Here is a 19,108-nt window from a genome sequence, read left to right as displayed (position 1 = left end):
TTTGTGAGGCCAAGGCAGGTGGATTGCCTGAGCTCAGGAGTTTGAGACCAGCCTGGGCAACAGGGTGAAACCTCGTGTCTACTAAAAAAAAAAAAATACAGAAAGTTAACTGGGCATGGCGGCGTGTGCCTGTAGTCCCAGCCACTAGGGAGGCTGAGGCAGGAGAATTACTAGAACCCAGGAGGTGGAGGTTACAGTAAGCCAAGATCACACCACTCCACTCCAGCCTGGGTGACAAGAGACTCTTGTCTATAAAAAAAAAAAAAAAAAATGCAAAAATTAGCTGGACGCAGTGGCGGGCGCCTATAATCCCAGCTACTTGGGAAACTGAGGCAGGAGAATTGCTTGAACTCGGCAGGTGGAGGTTGTAGTGAACTGAGATCATGTCATTGCACTCCAGCTCTGGGCGACAGAGCAAGACTCCGTCTTGAGGGGAAAAAAGAGTTTCTGTGGGTATAACTGTATCTCACCAGTTTTTCAACTTCCCCAAGAAGCGTTCTGGTCTTACTTTCTTATAAATAGGGAAACCTAAGTTACCAAGAGGCTATGTGTTCATGTTGTCAGGTCTGTCTCTTCCTGTGCATTTCATTTTGTAGTCCATGTCAGAAGCTAGGCCAGAACTATCCTTGGTACAAATTATGTTTGTCTCTTGTTAAATACTGGAGTTGGCCTTGGAAACCTGGACTCCCATCTTCTGTGGTAGAGGATCAAGTAGGATGACTTCTTCACCTTAGAATTCTGCAGCCTGAACCATTTAGCTCTGTAAAGAGTGGCGGTGACATGCTCTTGTTCTAGAGTCATCATTTGAAGGAACATTCGCACTATCCCCTTCTTTAGAACAGAACTTTCCTTTTTAAGATAGCTAAATGTTGGGAGACAGATTTTAGAAACAAATAAGTGGAAGTATTTACGTAATGCTATGTATTGTGAAAAAGTTATTCTTGGGTATTGAATCTAGAATGAAGTATAGTAGATGTTAGAAGTAAAAAGAATTGTATTTCTAGTTATATCTTTTTATATTCTCTTAACAATTGGGATATTTAAAGATTTTTCAAAACAAAATCTTTTTTTTTTTTTTTTTTAAATACAGACGGAGTTGCCCAGACTGGTCTCCTGAGCTCAAGTGATCCGTCTACCGCAGCCTCCCAGAGTGCTGGGATTACAGGCCTGAGTCACCGTGCCCAGCCTGAAAACAAAATCTTAAAAGTTGAGAACATGTCGGGTGGAGCCTTTTCTGCCAAGTGAAAGTTATGGGAAAATGCAGGACAGGGTTACCCTATTTCAGGAAAATCTAGATTAGGCTTAGTTACTTTAATAAAAGTGGACACATTCCAGTAGACTCTAAGCCTTTATGGTGTTTTGTCCTTTACTCAGTGGAAATCTTTTTTAGACAATGGCTTGTGACACTTTTCATCTGCATAGTGGTTGAAGAGGATGTTTAACACCCATGGTAACCTCACAGAAAATAGTTACAGAATTTATAAAAAAGGAAATAAGGGAGGCCGGGTGCTGTGGCGCATGCCTATAATCCCAGCACTTTGGGAGGCCGAGGCGGGTGGATCACTTGAGGTCAGGAGTTCGAGACCAGCCTGGCCAACATGGTAAAACTCTGTCTCTACTAAAAATACTAAAAATTAGCCAGGCGTGGTGGCAGGCACCTGTAATCCCAGTTACTCAGGAGGCTGAGACAGGAGAATCGCTTGAACTCGGGAGGTGGAGGTTGCAGTGAGCCAAGATCATACCATTGCACTCCAGCCTGGGTGACAAGAGCGAGAGTCCATCTGAAGAAGAAGAAAAAAAAGGAAATAAGGGAATTGAAATGTTTCACTACAAAAAATCCATTAGGCCAGGCTTGGTGGCTCATGCCTGTAATCCCAGCACTTTGGGAGGCTGAGGCAGGTGGATCACCTGCGGTAGAAGTTTAAGACCAGATTGACTAACATGTTGAAACCCCGTCTCTACTAAAAATACAAAAATTGGCTGGGCGTGGTGGCGCATGTCTGTAATCCCAGCTACTCAGGAGGCTGAGACAGGAGAATCGCCTGAACCTGGGAGGTGGAGGTTGCAGTGAGCCGAGATTGCACCACTGCACTCCAGCCTGGGCGATGGAAAAAGACTCTGTCTCAAAAAAAAAAAAAAAATTATCTGGGTGTGGTGGTGGGCACCTGTGATTCCAGCTACTCAGGAGGCTGAGGCAGGAGAATCACTTGAACTCAAGAGGCAGAGATTGCAGTGAGCCAAGATCGCACCGTTGCACTCTAGCCTGGGCCACAAGATTGAAACTTCGTCTCGGGGAAAAAAAAATGAGCTAAATACAAGAGACGTTAATGCAGGAAATGAGAGAGAAAGAAACTGTAGAATGCACCGTCAGTCTTTGCTAACAGAAGCTGAGACAATTATGGGCATGTTCCTGTCTGCCTGCCTTCCTGTACCGCAGGTGGTTGGAGCAGGTCTTTGTTTGCTGCAGAACATGCCATTTCATCCTCCCTGTCTAAAGCAGGGACCTGTGCTGTGGGCTAGGCATGATAACTCACCTTCACAATGGCTTTCATCAGCATAAAAATCAAGTCGTCTTAGAAAGTAATGCCCTTTGTCCAGTAGTCTTCCAGATCTGCCAACTTTTTAGGCTTCACATGGGGAAAAATATATATATATATATATATATAAGGTACATATTAATGCCATCATCAATTTTAATGTACATATGTGCACACACGTACACACACGTTACTACATTAGGATGGGGTCTTGCTGTATTGGCCAGGCTGATCTTGAACTCCTGGGCTAAAGAAATCCTCCTGCCTTGGCCTCCTGAAGTGCTGGGATTATAGGCATGAGCCACTGCGCCCAGCTGAAAATATTTTTTCAAAACCCTACTAAATTTTACCATTAAAGACCTTTATTGCTTTTAATTTTAATCTCCTTTTTAAATTTAAATTTAAGTTAAAATTTTTTTTTGAGACGAACTCTTGCTGCGCATCATGCTATGGCATGATCTTGGTCCACTGCAACCTCCACCTCCTGGGTTTAAGCAATTCTCCTGCCTCAGCCTCCCAAGTAGCTAGGATTACAGGTGCCTGCCACCATGCCCAGCTAATTTTTGTATTTTTAGTAGAGATGGGGTTTCACCATGTTGGCTAGTCTCGAACTCCTGACCTCAGGTGATCCGCCTGCCTCGGCCTCCCAAAGTGCTGGGATTACAGGCATGAGCCATCGCGCCTGGCCTAATCTCTTTTTTTGAGACAGGGTCTCACTTTGTCACCAATGCTGGAGTGCAGTGGCACCATCTGGACTCAATGTAGCCTCAGCCTCCCTGGTTCAAGTGATCCTCGTGCCTCAGCTCCCCAAGTAGCTGAGACCATAGGCATTTGCCACCATGCCTGGCTGACTCTTGTATTTTTAGTAGAGATGGGGTTTCCCCATGTTGCCCACTGGTCTTGAACTTCTGAGCTCAAGTTATCCACCGCGTTGGCCTCCCAGAATGCTATGATTACAGATGTCAGCCACCGTGCCTGGCCATTTAAAAATCTTTTTTAGGAAAGTAATAGCTGGGCGTGGTGGCTCACACCCGTAATCCCAGCACAGGGGCAGGATCACTTGAGCCCAGGAGCTCGAGACCAGCCTGGGCAATATGGTGACACTCCATCACTACAAAAAAAAATTAACCTGGTGTGGTGGTGCAAGCCTGTGGTCCCAGCTCTTGGGAGGCTGAGGTCAGAGGATCACTTGAATCTTGGAGGTCAAGGCTGCAGTAAGCTGTGATTTTGCCACTGCACTCCAGTCTGGGTGACAGCAAGACCCTGTCTCAAAAAAGTAAAAAAAAGTAACAATTAGAAAATTTCCTGTGATTATTTTAAATTGTAGGACTCTTAAAGACTATCTAATGTTTGTATATAGATCCTGGAACAAAGTAACATCTTTTGTTTTTTTCCCCCCAAAGACATCTTTTTTAAAGAACACCATTCATTCATGGTTCATGGTGGGTTTTTTTCTGTTTAAGTTTGAAGAGACGAAAAGTGTTTTACATATACTCTATAAATAGTGATTAGGAATTAAAGTTGTTTTCTGAGTGAAACTAAGAGTTGAGAGGACAGTACTCTTAAAATATCTCCCCACATGCTGATGAATCTCACCCCTCGGCATCATCTTCTAGAAGGATTGAGCTGGGTATTGAAAGGTGAAGAGTGAGGTTTGGCTTTAAGTTTCAGTGACCCAGATGCTAAAAGACCACAGATGGAAGCCATGGTAGTAGATCAGGACCTCACTAGGCTGTGCAGTAACCATCATGTTTTGTTTGCAACAGATAATTCGTGTCCAGTCCCCGGATGGAGTGAAGCGGATCACAGCAACAAAGAGAGAAACAGCAGCAACATTTTTGAAAAAGGTATCTGTGGCCTGGGTGTTGACCCTCAGGATCTTTTTCATCCTCTGCTGTTACTCCCATTGATACCTTTTCTCTTTTCCTCATTTTCTTATTTTCCCTATTCCCAAATTGCCTCTTGCATTGCTTTTCTCTATAATAGTTGGGTTGGATGAGATGTTTGTCACAGCTGATAACTGCTCAAAATTATAGGAACAAGAGCCCAAAGGTAAGTGTAAAAGTATTTCACGGCTGGTCACAGTGGCTCACACCTGTAATCCCAGCACTTTGGGAGGCTGAGGTGGGTGGATCACGAGGTCAGGAGTTTAAGACCAGCCTGACCAAGATGGTGAAACCCCATCTCTACTAAAAATACAAAAATTAGCTGGGCGTGGTTACAGGTGCCTGTAATCCCAGTTACTTGGGAAGCAGAGGCAAGAGAATTGCTTGAACTCGGAAGGCAGAGGTTGCAGTGAGCCGAGATCAGGTCACTGCACTCCAGCCTGGGCAACAGAGTGAGACTCCATCTCAAAAAAAAAAAAAACAAAACGTATTTCACAAGAGTGCCTGGGCACGGTGGCTCATGCCTGTAATCACAGCACTTTGGGAGACCAAAACAGGTGGATCATGAGGTCAGGAGATCGAGACCATCCTGGCTAACATGGTGAAACCCCATCTCTATTAAAAATACAAAAAATTACCCGGGCGTGGTGGCAAGTGCCTGTAGTCTCAGCTACTTGGGAGGCTGAGGTGGGAGAATGGTGTGAACTCGGGAGGCAGAGCTTGCAGTGAGTGGACATCACACCACTGCACTCCAGCCTGGGCAACAAAGTGAGACTGTGTCTCAAAAAAAAAAAAAAAAGAAAAAAAGTATTAATTGAGTATGAATTGTAGATATGACTACAGTTGATTCAAAGAATCATCCTTGGCTCTTCCCTGGTCTCCTGACCTGCGTTGTGTCCAGGATTCCCATGACAGTTTTTCTTTTTTTAGCCAATCACAAAATATGTCATTTACTGTGATAGTTGCATATTATGTACTTCTTAGCTTATCTTCACCGTTTCTTCCTTATTTACTTTTCCCATGAATTTCCTCAGACTATTTCTGTCTGGTGTTATTTCTCTTCAGACTGAAAAACATCCAGGCCGGGCGCGGTGGCTCACGCCTGTAATCCCAGAACTTTGGGGGGCCGAGGAGGGTGGATCACGAGATCAGGAGATCAAGACCATCCTGGCTAACATGGTGAAACCCTGTCTCTACTAAACATACAAAAAATTAGCCGGGCGAGGTGGCGGCGCCTGTAGTCCCAGCTACTTGGGAGGCTGAGGCAGGAGAATGGCGTGAACCTGGGAGGCGGGGCTTACAGTGAGCCCAGTGAGCCACTGCATTCCAGCCTGGGTGACAGAGTGAGACTCCGTCTCAAAAAAAAAAAATCCTTTAGCCTTTGTTGCAGGTAGGTTTGTTGGTCACAGACCCTTGGGTTTTTTTTGACCTGAAAATGTTTTAGTTTTGCCCTGTGTTTATATGAAGGATATTTTCTTTTTTTTGAGATGGCATCTCGCTCTGTTCCCAGGCTGGAGTAGTGGCACGATCTCGGCTCACTGCAACCTCCGCCTCCTGGGTTCAAGCATTTCTGTGCCTCAGCCTCCCGAGTAGCTGCGATTATAGGTGCCCGCCACCACACCCAGCTAATTTTTTGTGTTTTTAGTAGAAACGGGGTTTCACCATCTTCATCAGGCTGGTTGAACTGTTGACCTTGTGATCCACCTGCTTTGGCGTGAGCCACCGCGCCCGGCCATGAAGGGTATTTTCTTTTTTTTTTTTTTTTTTTTTTTTGAGAGGGAGTCTTGCTCTGTCACCCAGGCTGGAGTGCAGTGGCGCTATCTTGACTCATGCAAGCTCCGCCTGCCAGGTTCACGCCATTCTCCTGCCTCAGCCTCCCGAGTAGCTGGGACTACAGGCGCCTGCCACCACTTCCGGCTAATTTTTTATATTGCTAGTAGAGACGGAGTTTCACTGTGTTAGCCAGGATGGTCTCCATCTGACCTTGTGATCCACCCGCCTCGGCCTCCCAAAGTGCTGGCAGGATATTTTCTTTTTCTTTTTTTTTTTTGAGACGGAGTCTCGCTCTGTCGCCCAGGCTGGAGTGCAGTGGCCGGATCTCAGCTCACTGCAAGCTCCGCCTCCCGGGTTCCCGCCATTCTCCTGCCTCAGCCTCCCAAATAGCTGGGACTACAGGCGCCTGCCACCACGCCTGGCTGATTTTTTGTATTTTTAGTAGAGATGGGGTTTCACCATGTTAGCCAGGATGGTGTTAATCTCCTGAACTCGTGATCTGCCCGCCTTGACCTCCGAACGTGTTGGGATTATAGGTGTGAGCCACTGCGCCTGGCCTTTTTTTTGAGACGAAGTCTCATTGTATCGCCCAAGCTGGAGTGCAGTGGCATAATCTTGCCTCACTGCAACCTCCGCTTCCCAGGTTCAAGTGATTCTCTTGCCCCAGCCTCCCCAGTAGCTGGGACTACAGGCTCCTGCCACTATGTCCAACTAATTTTTGTATTTTTAGTAGAGATGGGGTTTCACTATGTTGGCCAGTCTGGTCTTGAACTCCTGACCTCAGGTGATCTGCCCGCCTCAGCCTCCCAGAGTGCTGGGATTACAGGTGTGATCCACCTTGCTCGGTCCTTTTTTTTTGCCTAGGTTGGAGTGCACTGGCACAGTCACAGCTCACTGCAGCCTTGACTTCTCAGGCTCAAGAGATCCTCCCACCTCAGCCTCCCAGCTGATTGCTTAGTTTTTTGGTAGAGATGGGGGTTTCACCACGTTGTGTAGGCTGGTCTTGATCAAGTGATCCTCCCCGCCCTGCCTCCCAGAGTGCTGGGATTCCAGGCGGGAGCTGTGGTGCCTGGTCCTGTTAAGCATTTGAAGCTGTTATTCCACCATCTTCTTATCTTCATTTATCTCTGGCTTTCAGCAGTGACTCTGGTGTGCCTTGCAGTGGTGTTCTTTGTCTGTATCCTAACTTGAGAGAGTTTACTGAACTTCCTAGATTTGTTATTTGATGTTTTTCATTAAATTTTGGGGTTTTGGCCACTCTTTAAATTTTTCTGTTCTATCTTCGTTCTTTTCTGTCTTTTTTTTTTGAGACAGAGTCTTGCACTGTCACCCAGGGTGGAGTGCAGTGGCGTGGTCTCGACTCACTGCGAACTCCACCTCCCAGGTTCAGGCCATTCTCCTGCCTCAGCCTCCCGAGTACCTGGGACTACAGGTGCCTGCCACCACGCCCGGCTAATTTTTTTTAGTTTTAGTAGATACGGGGTTTCACCTTGTTAGCCAGGATGGTCTTGATCTCCTGACCTCGTGATTCACCTGTCTTGGTCTCCCAAAGTGGCCTTCCAAAGTGCTAGGATTACAGGCGCGAGCCACTGCGCCTGGCCTTTTTTTTTTTTTCAGTGAGACAGAGTCTCACTCTGTTGCCCAGGCTGGAGTTCAGTGGCGCAATCTCTGCTCACTGCAAGCTCCGCCTCCCAGGTTCATGCCATTCTCCTGCATCAGCCTCCTGAGTAGCTGGTACTACAGGCACCCACCACCATGCCTGGCTGATTTTTTTGTATTTTTAGTAGAGATGGGATTTCACGGCATTTGCCAGGATGGTCTCAGTCTCCTGATCTTGTGATCCGCCTGCCTCGGTCTCCCAAAGTGCTGGGATTACAGGTGTGAGCCACCGTGCTTGGCAATTTTTTTTTTTTTTTTTGAGATGAAGTCTCACTCTGTCGCTCAGGCTGGAGTACAGTGGCATGATCTCTGCTCACTGCAACCTCTGCCTCCAAGGTTCAAGTGATTCTTCTCTCTCAGCCTCCTGAGTAGCTGGGATTACATGGGTGCGCCGCCACGCCTGGCTAATCTTTGTATATTTAGTAGAGGTGGGGTTTCACCATGTAGGCCAGGCTGGTCTCGAACTCCTGACCTCAGGTAGTCTGCCCAACTCGGCCTCCCAAAGTGCTGGGATTACAGGCTTGAGCCTTTGCGCCCGACCCTCATGTTTTCTAGTGAGGAGCATTTGATGCTGTACCATGGGTTCCTAAGGCTCTGTTTTTTTGGTTTTTTTTTTTGTTTTTTTCCAAATCTCTGCCTTCAGATTGTATACCTGTTATTTTTATTGATTCATTTCTGTTTTTCTCTTTAGAGTTGGTTGGATTCTCACTCTGTCGCTCAAGCTGGAGTGCAGTGGTGTGGTCATATCTCATTGTAGCCTTGAATTTCTGGGCTCAAGCAGTGCTCCCACCTCATTCTCCCGAGTTGCTGGGACCACAAGCTATTCACCTATGTCTTCTGCCCTCTCCCTTCTGCTGATAAGCCCATTCAGTGAATTTTTTATTTTTGTTTTTGTGTTTTTCAGTTCTAGAATTTCCATTTGATTGTTCTTTTATGATTTGTTTCTCTACCGAGATTCATGTTCCTTTCATTTGGGTATGTCTACTCTGATGACCCCTCAGTGTGGAGCTCTAGCTCTGGCCCCTTGCCTGGACTCAGACACAGATGCACACCTGCCTGCTGGATGGCTTCACTGGAGTGTGTCTGGTTGTCACCTCCAATCTCAGTGTCAAATGGAGGTCCTGATTTTCCCTCTAGTCTTCTACCTTTTTTAGCCTTTCCTTTCATGGTTCCCTCACAGGTGTTACTTCCACATAGTTTCTCAATCTGGAATTCTCAGCTTTACTCTGACCTCCTTCCTTTCTCATTGCATTCCTGCCCCTGGTCTTATTTGTCAGCAGGGCCTGGTGATGACCACTGCTGGAAGGTGTGCTCTTGCCTTCATCCCCACCATCCTGTCCCATCTCATCCCCTGTCTCAGCCCGTCTCTCTTGTCTCTAGGATTGGAACTCTAGCTTCCTGTTCAGTGTGGTGTTGAGAAACAGAGATTTTGTGGATGATGATTCCCCCTGCCTTTAGACTGTGTGGCTTCCCAACCGCCCTGTCTGCCTCACCAGCCTCATCCCTTTCCATCTTCCTTATTGTTTATTGGGCTCTGGCCTCCGTGTTTCCAACGCCCTTCCTGCCTCCTGGTCTTTGTGCTTGCTCCTGCTCCCTGCAGCCTTTTTTCCCAGCTCGCGTGTGGCAGGCTTACCCGCCGCTAAGTGGGCCATGCTCAGTTGAACCTCTTCAGAGAGACCTTTAGCCTCCCATTTGAGGTTTCTTTTCCTTTTCTGTCATAGTGCTTATTTCGACCTTTGTTGACTTTGTCTCCCCTATTTGATGGTAAACTGCTTGACTGCAGGAACCTTGTCTTTTTTTTTTCTTTCTTTTTTTGAGACGGAGTCTTGTTCTGTTGCCCAGACTGGAGTGCAATGGCATGGATCTCGGCTCACTGCAGCTCCGCTTCTCAGGTTCAAGTGATTCTCCTGTCTCAGCCCACCGACTAGCTGGGACTATAGGTAGGCGTGCACCACTATGCTGGGCTAATTTTTGTGTTTTTTTTTTTTTTCTGAGACGGAGTTTCACTCTCGTCGCCCAGTCTGGAATGCAATGGCGTGATCGTGGCTCACTGCAACCTCTGCTTTCCGGTTTCAAGCGATTCTCTTGCCTCAGCCTCCCGAGTAGCTGGGATAACAGGTGCCCACCACCACGCCCAGCTAATTTTTGTCTTTTAGTAGAGACAGGGTTTCCTCAAGTTGGCCAGGCTGGTCTTGATCTCCTGACCTCATGATCCGCCTGCCTCGGCCTCTGAAAGTGCTGGGATTACAGACGTGAGTCACCGCACCTGGCCAAATTTTTTTTTTTTTTTTGAGATGGAGTCTTGCTCTGTCACTCAGGCTGGAGTGCAGTGGTGTGATCTCGGCTCACTGCAAGCTCCGCCTCCTGGGTTCACGCCGTTCTCCTGCCTCAGCCTCCAGAGTAGCTGGGACTACAGGTGCCTGCCACAATGCCTGGTTAATTTTTTGTATTTTTAGTTGAGATGGGGTTTCACCATGTTGGCCAGGATGGTCTCGATCTCCTGACCTTGTGATCCACCCGTCTCGGCCTCCCAAAGTGTTGGGATTACAGGCGTGAGCCACTGCATCCAGCCTAATTTTTGTATTTTTAGGAGAAATGGGGTTTCACCATGTTGGTCAGGCTGGTCTTGAATTCCTGACTTCAGGTGATCCGCTCACCTCGGCCTCCTGAAGTGCTGGGATTACAAATAAGAGCCCCCCACGCCTGACCAGAAACCATGTCTTTTCTAGTTCATTTTTGTGGTCTGAACACCCAGAATGGAGCTGAGCACATAGAACTGCTTAATGTTTGTTGAAGGAATGAGTGAATATTCCCAGTATCTAGCAAAGAGCCCTGCACAGTGGACATTTTATGATTGAACTAGTGGCATCATTCTGTGTTAGGTTTCAGAATTAGAATTGAAGTTTTTTTTTTTTTTTTTTGAGACGGAGTCTCGCTCTGTCGCCCAGGCTGGAGTACAGTGGCGCGATCTTGGCTCACTACAAGCTCCGTGTCCCGGGTTTACGCCATTCTCCTGCCTCAGCCTCCCGAGTAGCTGGGACTACAGGCGCCCGTCACCTCGCTCGGCTAGTTTTTTTTTTTTTTTTTTTTGTATTTTTTAGTAGAGACGGGGTTTCACCGGGTTAGCCAGGATGGTCCGGATCTCCTGACCTCATGATCCACCCGTCTCGGCTTCCCAAAGTGCTGGAATTACAGGCTTGAGCCACCGCGCCCGGCCTTGGCTAGTTTTTCATATTTTTTAGTAAAGCTGGGGTTTCACCGTGTTAGCCAGGATGGTCTCGATCTCCTGACCTCGTGATCCGCCCGTCTCGGCCTCCCAAAGTGCTGGGATTACAGGCTTGAGCCACCACGCCCGGCTGAGTATTTTTTTTTTTGAGACAGAGTTTTGCTTTTTTTTGAAGCGGAGTCTGACTCTGTCGCCCAGGGTGGAGTGCAGTGGTGCGATCTCAGCTCACTTTAAGCTCCGCCTCCTGGGTTCACCCCATTCTTCTGCCTCAGCCTCCCGAGTAGCTGGGACCACAGGCGCCCGCCACCATGCCTGGCTAATTTTTTTTTTTTTTGTATTTTTAGTAGAGACGGGGTTTCACCGTGTTAGCCAGGATGGTCTCGATCGCCTGACCTCGTGATCCGCCTGCCTCGGCCTCCCAAAGTGCTAGGATTTCAGGCGTGAGCCACCGTGCCCGGCCCTTTTTTTTTTTTTTGAAACAAAGTCTTGCTCTGTCACCCAGGCTGAAGTGCAGTGGCATGATCTTGGCTCACTACAGCCTCCACCTTCCGGGTTCAAGCAGTTCTACCTCAACCTCCTGGGTAGCTGGGATTACGGGTGCGCGCCAGCATGCCTGGCTAATTTTTGTATTTTTGGTAGAGACGGTTTCACTATGTTGACCGGGCTTGTCTCAAACTCCTGGCCTCGTGATCTAGCCGCCTTGGCCTCCCATAGTGCTGAGATTATAGGCGTGAGCCTCCACACCCAGCTTGAGTTTTGTTCTTGTTGCCCAAGCTGGAGTGGAATAGCGCGATCTCAGCTCCCTGCAACCTCTACCTCCCAGCTTCAAGTGATTCTCCTGCTTCAGCCTCCCAAGTGGCTGGGATTACAGGCGTGTGCCACCACGCCCAGCTAATTTTGTAGTTTCAGTAAAGATGGGGATTCACCATGTTGGTCAAGCTGGTCTCGAACTCCTAACCTCAGATGATCCTCTCACCTCATCCTCCCAAAGTGCTGGGATTACAGGCATGAATCACCGCGCCTGGCCTGGAATTGGGTTTTTACAATTGATTTCAAAAGTAGAAATTGAACTTTTCAAACATAGCCATTGGCCAGGCATGGTGGCTCACGCCTGTAATCCCAGCACTTTGGGAGGCTGAGGCGGGCGGATCACCTGAGGTCAGGAGTTTGAGACCACCCTGGCCAACATGGCGAAACCCTGTCTCTACTAAAAATACAAAAATCAGCCGGGCATGGTGGCAGGCGCCTGTAATCCCAGCTACTTGGGAGGCTGAGGCAGGAGAATCACGGGAACCCAGGAGGTGAAGGTGCAGTAAGCCACGATCACGCCACTGCACTCCAGCCTAGGCAACAGAGCGAGACTCTGAAAACAAAACAAAGATAGCCCTAACTCTTGTTTGCTTCAAAGTCTTAAATGTGTTATAAAGTTTCATCTTTGACAAGACTGTTGCTTTTTTGGCCACTTTATTCATTTTAATAGACACCTTTGTGAGCAGTACAAATTTCTTTATCAGAGCAGAATAGCAAGAGGAATTTGGTAAATGATGAGCACCTTCCAAATTTGTGAATACTCTTCTAGTAATGTCTGATGTGTGTATGGTATGTGTAGTGATATTTAGCATTTTATTAAATTTCTGTTCTTTCGGCCTTGTTTTAGGTTGCAAAGGAGTTTGGCTTCCAAAATAATGGCTTCTCAGTTTACATCAATAGAAACAAGACTGGAGAGATAACAGCCTCCTCCAACAAATCCCTCAACTTGCTAAAAATCAAGTAAGTGTCCTCTGAGGAGGAAGCAGGGAATGGGGGGAAATGAGGTCCCCATGATCTGTCCGAGGTTGCCCAGTTTTATCCTCTTTCCTCTTCACACCACTCATTATGGTCTTATCAACTGACCAGAATACACGTGACTGTGTTGCTTGCCAGGGATTCAGTAATTATCCTGAATCTGCCGTTGCTATTGAGCAGATTTAATTGACTTTGCAGAATTCTGGAGTTTGTGTCACTGAGGAGAAAGTTATTGTCTCTGTCCATGTATGGCGTAGAGTGAGCTGCATACTCAGCTGCTTGTCTGGAGTGAAATACCTTGAATGCAGCTGTGTGCAGGGAAATCACATTAGCCCTGCTGGCTTGGGTAGGAGTGCCGACAGTGCAGTGGCCCATGCCACTCCGTAGAGTTGGTCATTCAGGACCGTCAGGACTCAGAGACCTCTTATCACAGCCTGGCTGCTGCCTGTTTTTGTAAAGTGTTATTGGAACACAGCCAGGTCGTGTTGTTGGTGCCAGTTTTCATGTTACAAGGGCAGAGTTGAGTAGTTGTGGTAGACCGTGAGGCCTGCAAAGCTGAAAGTATTGACTGGCCCTTTACGGAACACGTGTGCTGGCTCCCATCGAAACTGTTTGGGCACTTGCTCACATATCCCTTAGATCAGTTCAGTCCTTAGGGAGCGAGTGGTCAGTTTTCCTCTCGACGCTGCAGGTTGCATGTGCTGTGGCCACTGGCTCAGTGGTGGGCCTGGGACCTGCTGGCAGTTGGCTGTGGGTCTGTTTACCAGCCAGAATGATAGGCTGGTTTTGCACTTTGGTCACTTATAGATTCACAGATTAATATATCTAGGGACACAATATGCAATCATAGCATTTATTTGTTCTTAACAAAGATTTATTTGGCACCTACTGTTTGCCTACCCCTGTGATGAGGTGAAACAGAACCTCTTGTTATTGTTCATTTCCAGAGTGACCCTTCCTTTGAGCTTGTGAAGGGTTTTGCATCTTGATAATTCTTTTTTCTCTCTTCTCTTCTCTTCTCTTGTCTTCTCTTCTCTTCTGTTCTCTTGTCTTCTCTTCTCTTCTCTTTCTTTCTTGAAGGGTTTTGCATCTTGATAATCCTTCCTTCCTTCCTTCCTTTTCCTTTTCCTTTTCTTGAGACAGAATCTCGCCCTGTCACCCAGGCTGGAGTGCGGTGGTGCGATCATAACTCACTACAGCCTCGACCTTCTGGGCTCAAGTGATACTCCTGCCTCAGCCTCCTGAGTAGCTGGGATTACAGGCACATTTTTCATTTTTAAATCAAATCTGGCTGGTAATTTTTTTTTTTAAGTTTAAATCTGGAACACGTAACCGTATCTAAAGGTAAAGAGAATGTGAATGCACACCCTCTGTCCCAGCCAGAGGAACTCTCAGCTCATGACCATGCTTGTGTCCCGCTGCTCTTGCCCTCCTTCCTTCTCTCCTGTTGCTTGGCCTTTTTTTCTCTCTCCCCTTTTTAATTATTAAACAAAATGCATACTGAACACCTCAGAGAACAGTATATGCCTTGATGGATGAACCTTATGTGTCACCATTGCAAGCACCAAGCAGGTCCGGGGATAAGGCATTGGCAGCCACCCCGGAAATTTCCCTAACGGTGTCTGCTGTTCTTTTTTTCTTTCTTTTTTTTTTTTTTTTTTTTGAGACGGAGTCTCGCTCTGTCGCCCAGGCTGGAGTGCAATGGCCGGATCTCAGCTCGCTGCAAGCTCCGCCTCCCGGGTTCACGCCATTCTCCTGCCTCAGCCTCCCAAGTAGCTGGGACTACAGGCAACCGCCACCACGCCCGGCTAGTTTTTTGTATTTTTTAGTAGAGACGGGGTTTCACCATGTTAGCCAGGATGGTCTCGATCTCCTGACCTCGTGATCCACCCGTCTCGGCCTCCCAAAGTGCTGGGATTACAGGCTTGAGCCACCGCGCCCGGCCTTTTTTTTTTTTTTGAGATAGAGTCTCGCTCTGTCGCCCAGGCTGGAGTGCAATGGCGTGATCCCAGCTCACTGCAACCTCCGCCTCCTGGGTTCAAGCATTTCTCCTGCCTCAGCCTCCCAAGTAGCTGGGACTACTTATGTAGAGATGGGGTTTCACTGTGTTGGCCAAGCTGGTCTCAAACTCCTGACCTCGTGATCTGCCTGCCTTGGCCTTCCAAAGTGCTAGGATTACAGGTGTGAGCCCCAGTGCCCAGCTCTTTATTCTTTCATTACTTGAGTATCTGTCCCTAGACACTGCCAGTTAGTCTTACTTTCTAAGGAAATTTGTCTTACATCTTGTAATCTTCAGGTTCACCTTCTGTCTCTTTCCTTTTCTTAAAATTTATCTGTTGAGGAACTTGGTCCCTTGACTTGTAGGGTTTCCCACTCTGAGGTCTTGCTGATTTCATGTTCACAAGACACTTCAGCATTACCCTCTGTGTCCTGGATTTCCTGCCGATCCACAGTGGTTTACAGAGGCCTGACAGGCCATTCCCTCAGCAGGACCATGGGGTGCTGTACACCTACCTTTTTTTTTTTTTTTTTTTGAGACAGAGTCTCAGTCTTGCTCAGGCTGGAGTGCAGTGGTGCGATCTCAGCTCACTGCAGCCTCTGTCTCCCCGGTTCGAGCGATTCTCCTGCCTGAGCCTCCTGAGTAGCTGGGACTACAGGTGCCCACCACCATACCCAGGTAATTTTTGTATTTTTAGTAGAGACGGGATTTCACCATGTTGGCCAGGCTGGTCTCAATCTCTTGACCTCAAGTGATTCACCTGCCTCAGCCTCCCAAAGTGTTGGCGTTACAGACGTGAGCCACCACGCCTGGCCCCCTGCCTTTGTTCTTTTTCTTTTCTTTCTTTCTTTTTTTTATTTTTTTCTTGAGACAGAGTTTCATTCTTGTTGCCCAGGCTGGAGTGCAGTGGAATGATCTCAGCTCATTGGCAACCTCCGCCCCCCCGGGTTCAAGTGATTCTCCTGCCTCAGCCTCCTGAGTAACTGGGATTACAGGCATGTGCCACCAAGCCCGGCTCATTTTTTTTTTTTTTTTTTTTGAGACGGAGTCTCGCTCTGTCGCCCAGGCTGGAGTGCAGTGGCGTGATCTTGGCTCACTGCAAGCTCCACCTCCCGAGTTCACGCCATCCTCCTGCCTCAGCCTCCTGAATAGCTGGGACTACAGGTGCCCGCCAACATCCTGGCTAATTTTTTGTGTTTTTTGTAGAGGTGGGGTCTCATCACGTTAGCCAGGGTGGTCTCGGTCTCCTGACTTCGTGATCCACCTGCCTCGGCCTCCCAAAGTGCTGGGCGTTAGCCACCGCACCCAGCCTAATTTTGTATTTTTTTTTTTTTTTTTTTTTTGGGCGGGGGTTTTTCTCTGTGCCCCCGCCGGGAGTGCGGGGGCTGGATCTCAGCTCACTGCAAGCTCCGCCTCCCGGCTTTATGCCATTCTCTTGCCTCAGCCTCCCGAGTAGCTGGGACTACAGGCACCCGCCACCTCACGTGGCTAGTTTTTTGTATTTTTTAGTAGAGACGGAGTTTCACCATGTTAGCCAGGATGGTCTCGATCTCCTGACCTCGTGATCCGCCCATCTCGGCCTCCCAAAGTGCTGGGATTACAGGCTTGAGCCACCACACCTGGCCTAATTTTGTATTTTTAAGTAGAGATGGGGTTTCTCCATGTTGGTCAGGCTGATCTCGAACTCCCAACCTCAGGTGATCCGCTGGCCTCAGCCTCCAGAAGTGCTGGGATTACAGGAGTGAGCCATCACACCTGGCCCCCTCTTTTTTTTTCTTTAGAGACAGGGTCTTTGTCGACACCATTGTGAGCTATGATTGTGCCACTGCACTGCAGCTGGACAACAGAACAAGACCCTGTCTCAAAAGTATATAAATAAATAAATACTCTGATTATTTTTCCCCCTAAATCTGGCTGTTGGCTTCAAGTCCTCACAGGTGCCATGTTGCTCCTGGTTTCTCCTAGTTTCTGCTCTGCTGCCACGTTGGCCCACTGGCCTCCAGTGAAGACCACTGGGTGGCTGAGTGCTCCCCATCTGGGCTGTGAGACATGGGAGCCTGCCTCTTGGGTCTTGTGACTGTTGGTATCTGTCTGCCCCCACTTGTATCCCTGCCCCTACATTGCTGTAGATGCATCGGTGGGACCTGGCATGCGGTCTAGCTGTCTGCAGGAGGGAGATTTGGGAAGAGCCACTGACTTTGGCACCTGCCGCCTCCATGTCCTAGAATCCTGCCTGGTCATTTTGGATAGCCTCTGTCACTAACCCTCTTCTTCCATTTCGTTGTTCATTTAATATCCCATATAAAGGTTGATATTCTGTCTCATAATTTCTGTCTCTGAGTCTTTGCCAGTCTAACTCTTGGTTAATTATGTCTCTACCCACTCTTACTTGTGTGGTAGTGTGTTACTCTTCTTTTTTTTTTTGAGATGGAGTCTCACTCTGTCGCCCAGGCTGGAGTGCAGTGGCGCGATCTCGGCTCACTGCAAGCTCCACCTCCTGGGTTCATGCCATTTTCCTGCCTCAGCCTTCTGAGTAGCTGGGACTACAGGTGCCTACCACCACCACCGCTGGCTAATTTTTTTTGTATTTTTAGCAGAGACGAGGTTTCACTGTGTTAGCCAGGATGGTCTCAATCTCCTGACCTCGTGATCTTCCCACCTTGGCCTCCCAAAGTGCTGGGATTACAGGTGTGAGCCACTGTGCCCAGTCCAGATTTAGCAGCTTTTCTACAGAGAAGGTTTGCATTTGCTTTTGTTGGCACAGGGGGGTGTGATGGACCTACAACTCCTTCAAGTTAATTTCTGTCTTTGGACTTTCTGAACCAGATGTCATCATCCCTGGTTCTGCCCCAGATTCATGGCCCAGCAGGCCTTTAGTTACAGTCTCAGAGGTGACTTTTTTTTTTTTTTTTTTTTTTTTGCTATATACCAGATAGAGGCAGATGGGCTTCCTCCTTGGTTCCTATTTTCAGCTGGTAGGTTTTTCACAGCTGTTCAGGCATTCTTTGGTTATCTGCATTTATGTGGAAGTTTCAGACTCAGTTGCCCCCTCTGGGCAGGGAAGCTCAAGTCCTTGTCTCCCAGTGCTCAGCAAACTGCTGTAGGCCCAAAGATGTGAGTGAATTACTGAGAGTGGCCTTGGCCCCGTAAGCAGCTCTGAGCTCTGTGTTGCTGGCTGCTGTCTTGAGTGCACTGCTGGGTTTGTCCTCTGAGGATTTCCTCCACTTTCTTTAGTGCTCAGCAATTGATTTTAGAGTATATTTGTTGAAATTGATCTAGTGTGTAAGTCAAGTTTTTTATATTAGTAGTTAGAGGGTGTTTAGGAATATGTAATCTGCTATTAGAAACAGACGTCTTGGCGGGGCGCGGTGGCTCAAGCCTGTGATCCCAGCACTTTGGGAGGCCGAGACGGGTGGATCACCAGGTCAGGAGTTTATAATCTGTGCCTGGCTAACACGGTGAAACCCCTGCCTCTTACTAAAAAATACAAAAACTAGCCGGGCTAGGTTATGGGCCTGTAGTCCCAGCTACTTGGGAGGCTGGAGGCAGGAGAACATGGAACCCGGGAGGCGGAGCTTGCAGTGAGCTGAGATCCGCAACTGCACTCCAGCCTGGCGACAGAGCGACCTCGCCTCAAAAAAAAAAAAAAAAAAAAAAAAAAGAAACAGACGTCTTGACTGGATGTGGTGGCTCACGCCTGTAATCCTAGCACTTTGGGAGCCCGAGGCAGGCGGATCACCTGAGGTCAGGAGTTTGAGACCAGCCTGTCCAACGTGGAGGAACCTCGTCTCTACTGAAAATACGCTAAGTATCTGGGCGTGGTGGCAGGCACATGCCTGTAATCCCAGCTACTTGGGAGGCTGAGGCAGGAGAATCGCTTAAACCCGGGAGATGCAGGTTCCTGTATGCCAAGATTGCGCCACTGCACTCCAGCCTGGGTGACAGAGCAAGACTCTGTCTCAAAAAAAAAGAGAAAGAAACAGACATCTCTGACTTCGTAATGTTCGGTAATGTTCGTCACCCCCAAATGAGGGAAGAAGAAGGGGAGGGAAGAAATTAGTTGAAGAGCTGCCCTGAGCCCCGGTGTCCGTGTGTCCTTGAGGCCTCTGTTCTTCCTTCACACTGTGTTGGTTTGGAGCTGTGGATCCTGCCCTCTCAGTCTGTGTCCTGTGTGTGTGTCTTGTTGGCAGCAGTTAAATATCCATCAGAGGACATGCTGCAGCCTTTCTTCTGAGGCTGGCCT

At 48.0% G+C, this 19,108-nt stretch overlaps 1 protein-coding gene across 3 annotated transcripts in view; it reads left to right on the top strand.

The window, feature by feature from the left end:
• NPLOC4 (NPL4 homolog, ubiquitin recognition factor) overlaps positions 1-19,108 on the top strand; it is an 85,758-nt gene that overhangs the window by 2,720 nt on the left and 63,930 nt on the right. For all 3 annotated transcript variants that reach the window (XM_031657870.1, XM_003913560.4, XM_009191463.4), the window contains exons 2-3: positions 4,304-4,384; positions 12,739-12,851. In XM_031657870.1, coding sequence (XP_031513730.1) covers positions 4,304-4,384; positions 12,739-12,851 — 194 coding nt within the window. The remainder of the gene's footprint in view (positions 1-4,303; positions 4,385-12,738; positions 12,852-19,108) is intronic.

The sequence above is a fragment of the Papio anubis genome, chromosome 17 (assembly GCF_008728515.1).
Source record: "Papio anubis isolate 15944 chromosome 17, Panubis1.0, whole genome shotgun sequence".
NCBI classification, from domain to species: domain Eukaryota; kingdom Metazoa; phylum Chordata; class Mammalia; order Primates; family Cercopithecidae; genus Papio; species Papio anubis.
The sequence above is the reverse complement of the archived record's forward strand: the minus strand, read 5'-3'. Positions and strand labels throughout refer to the sequence as shown.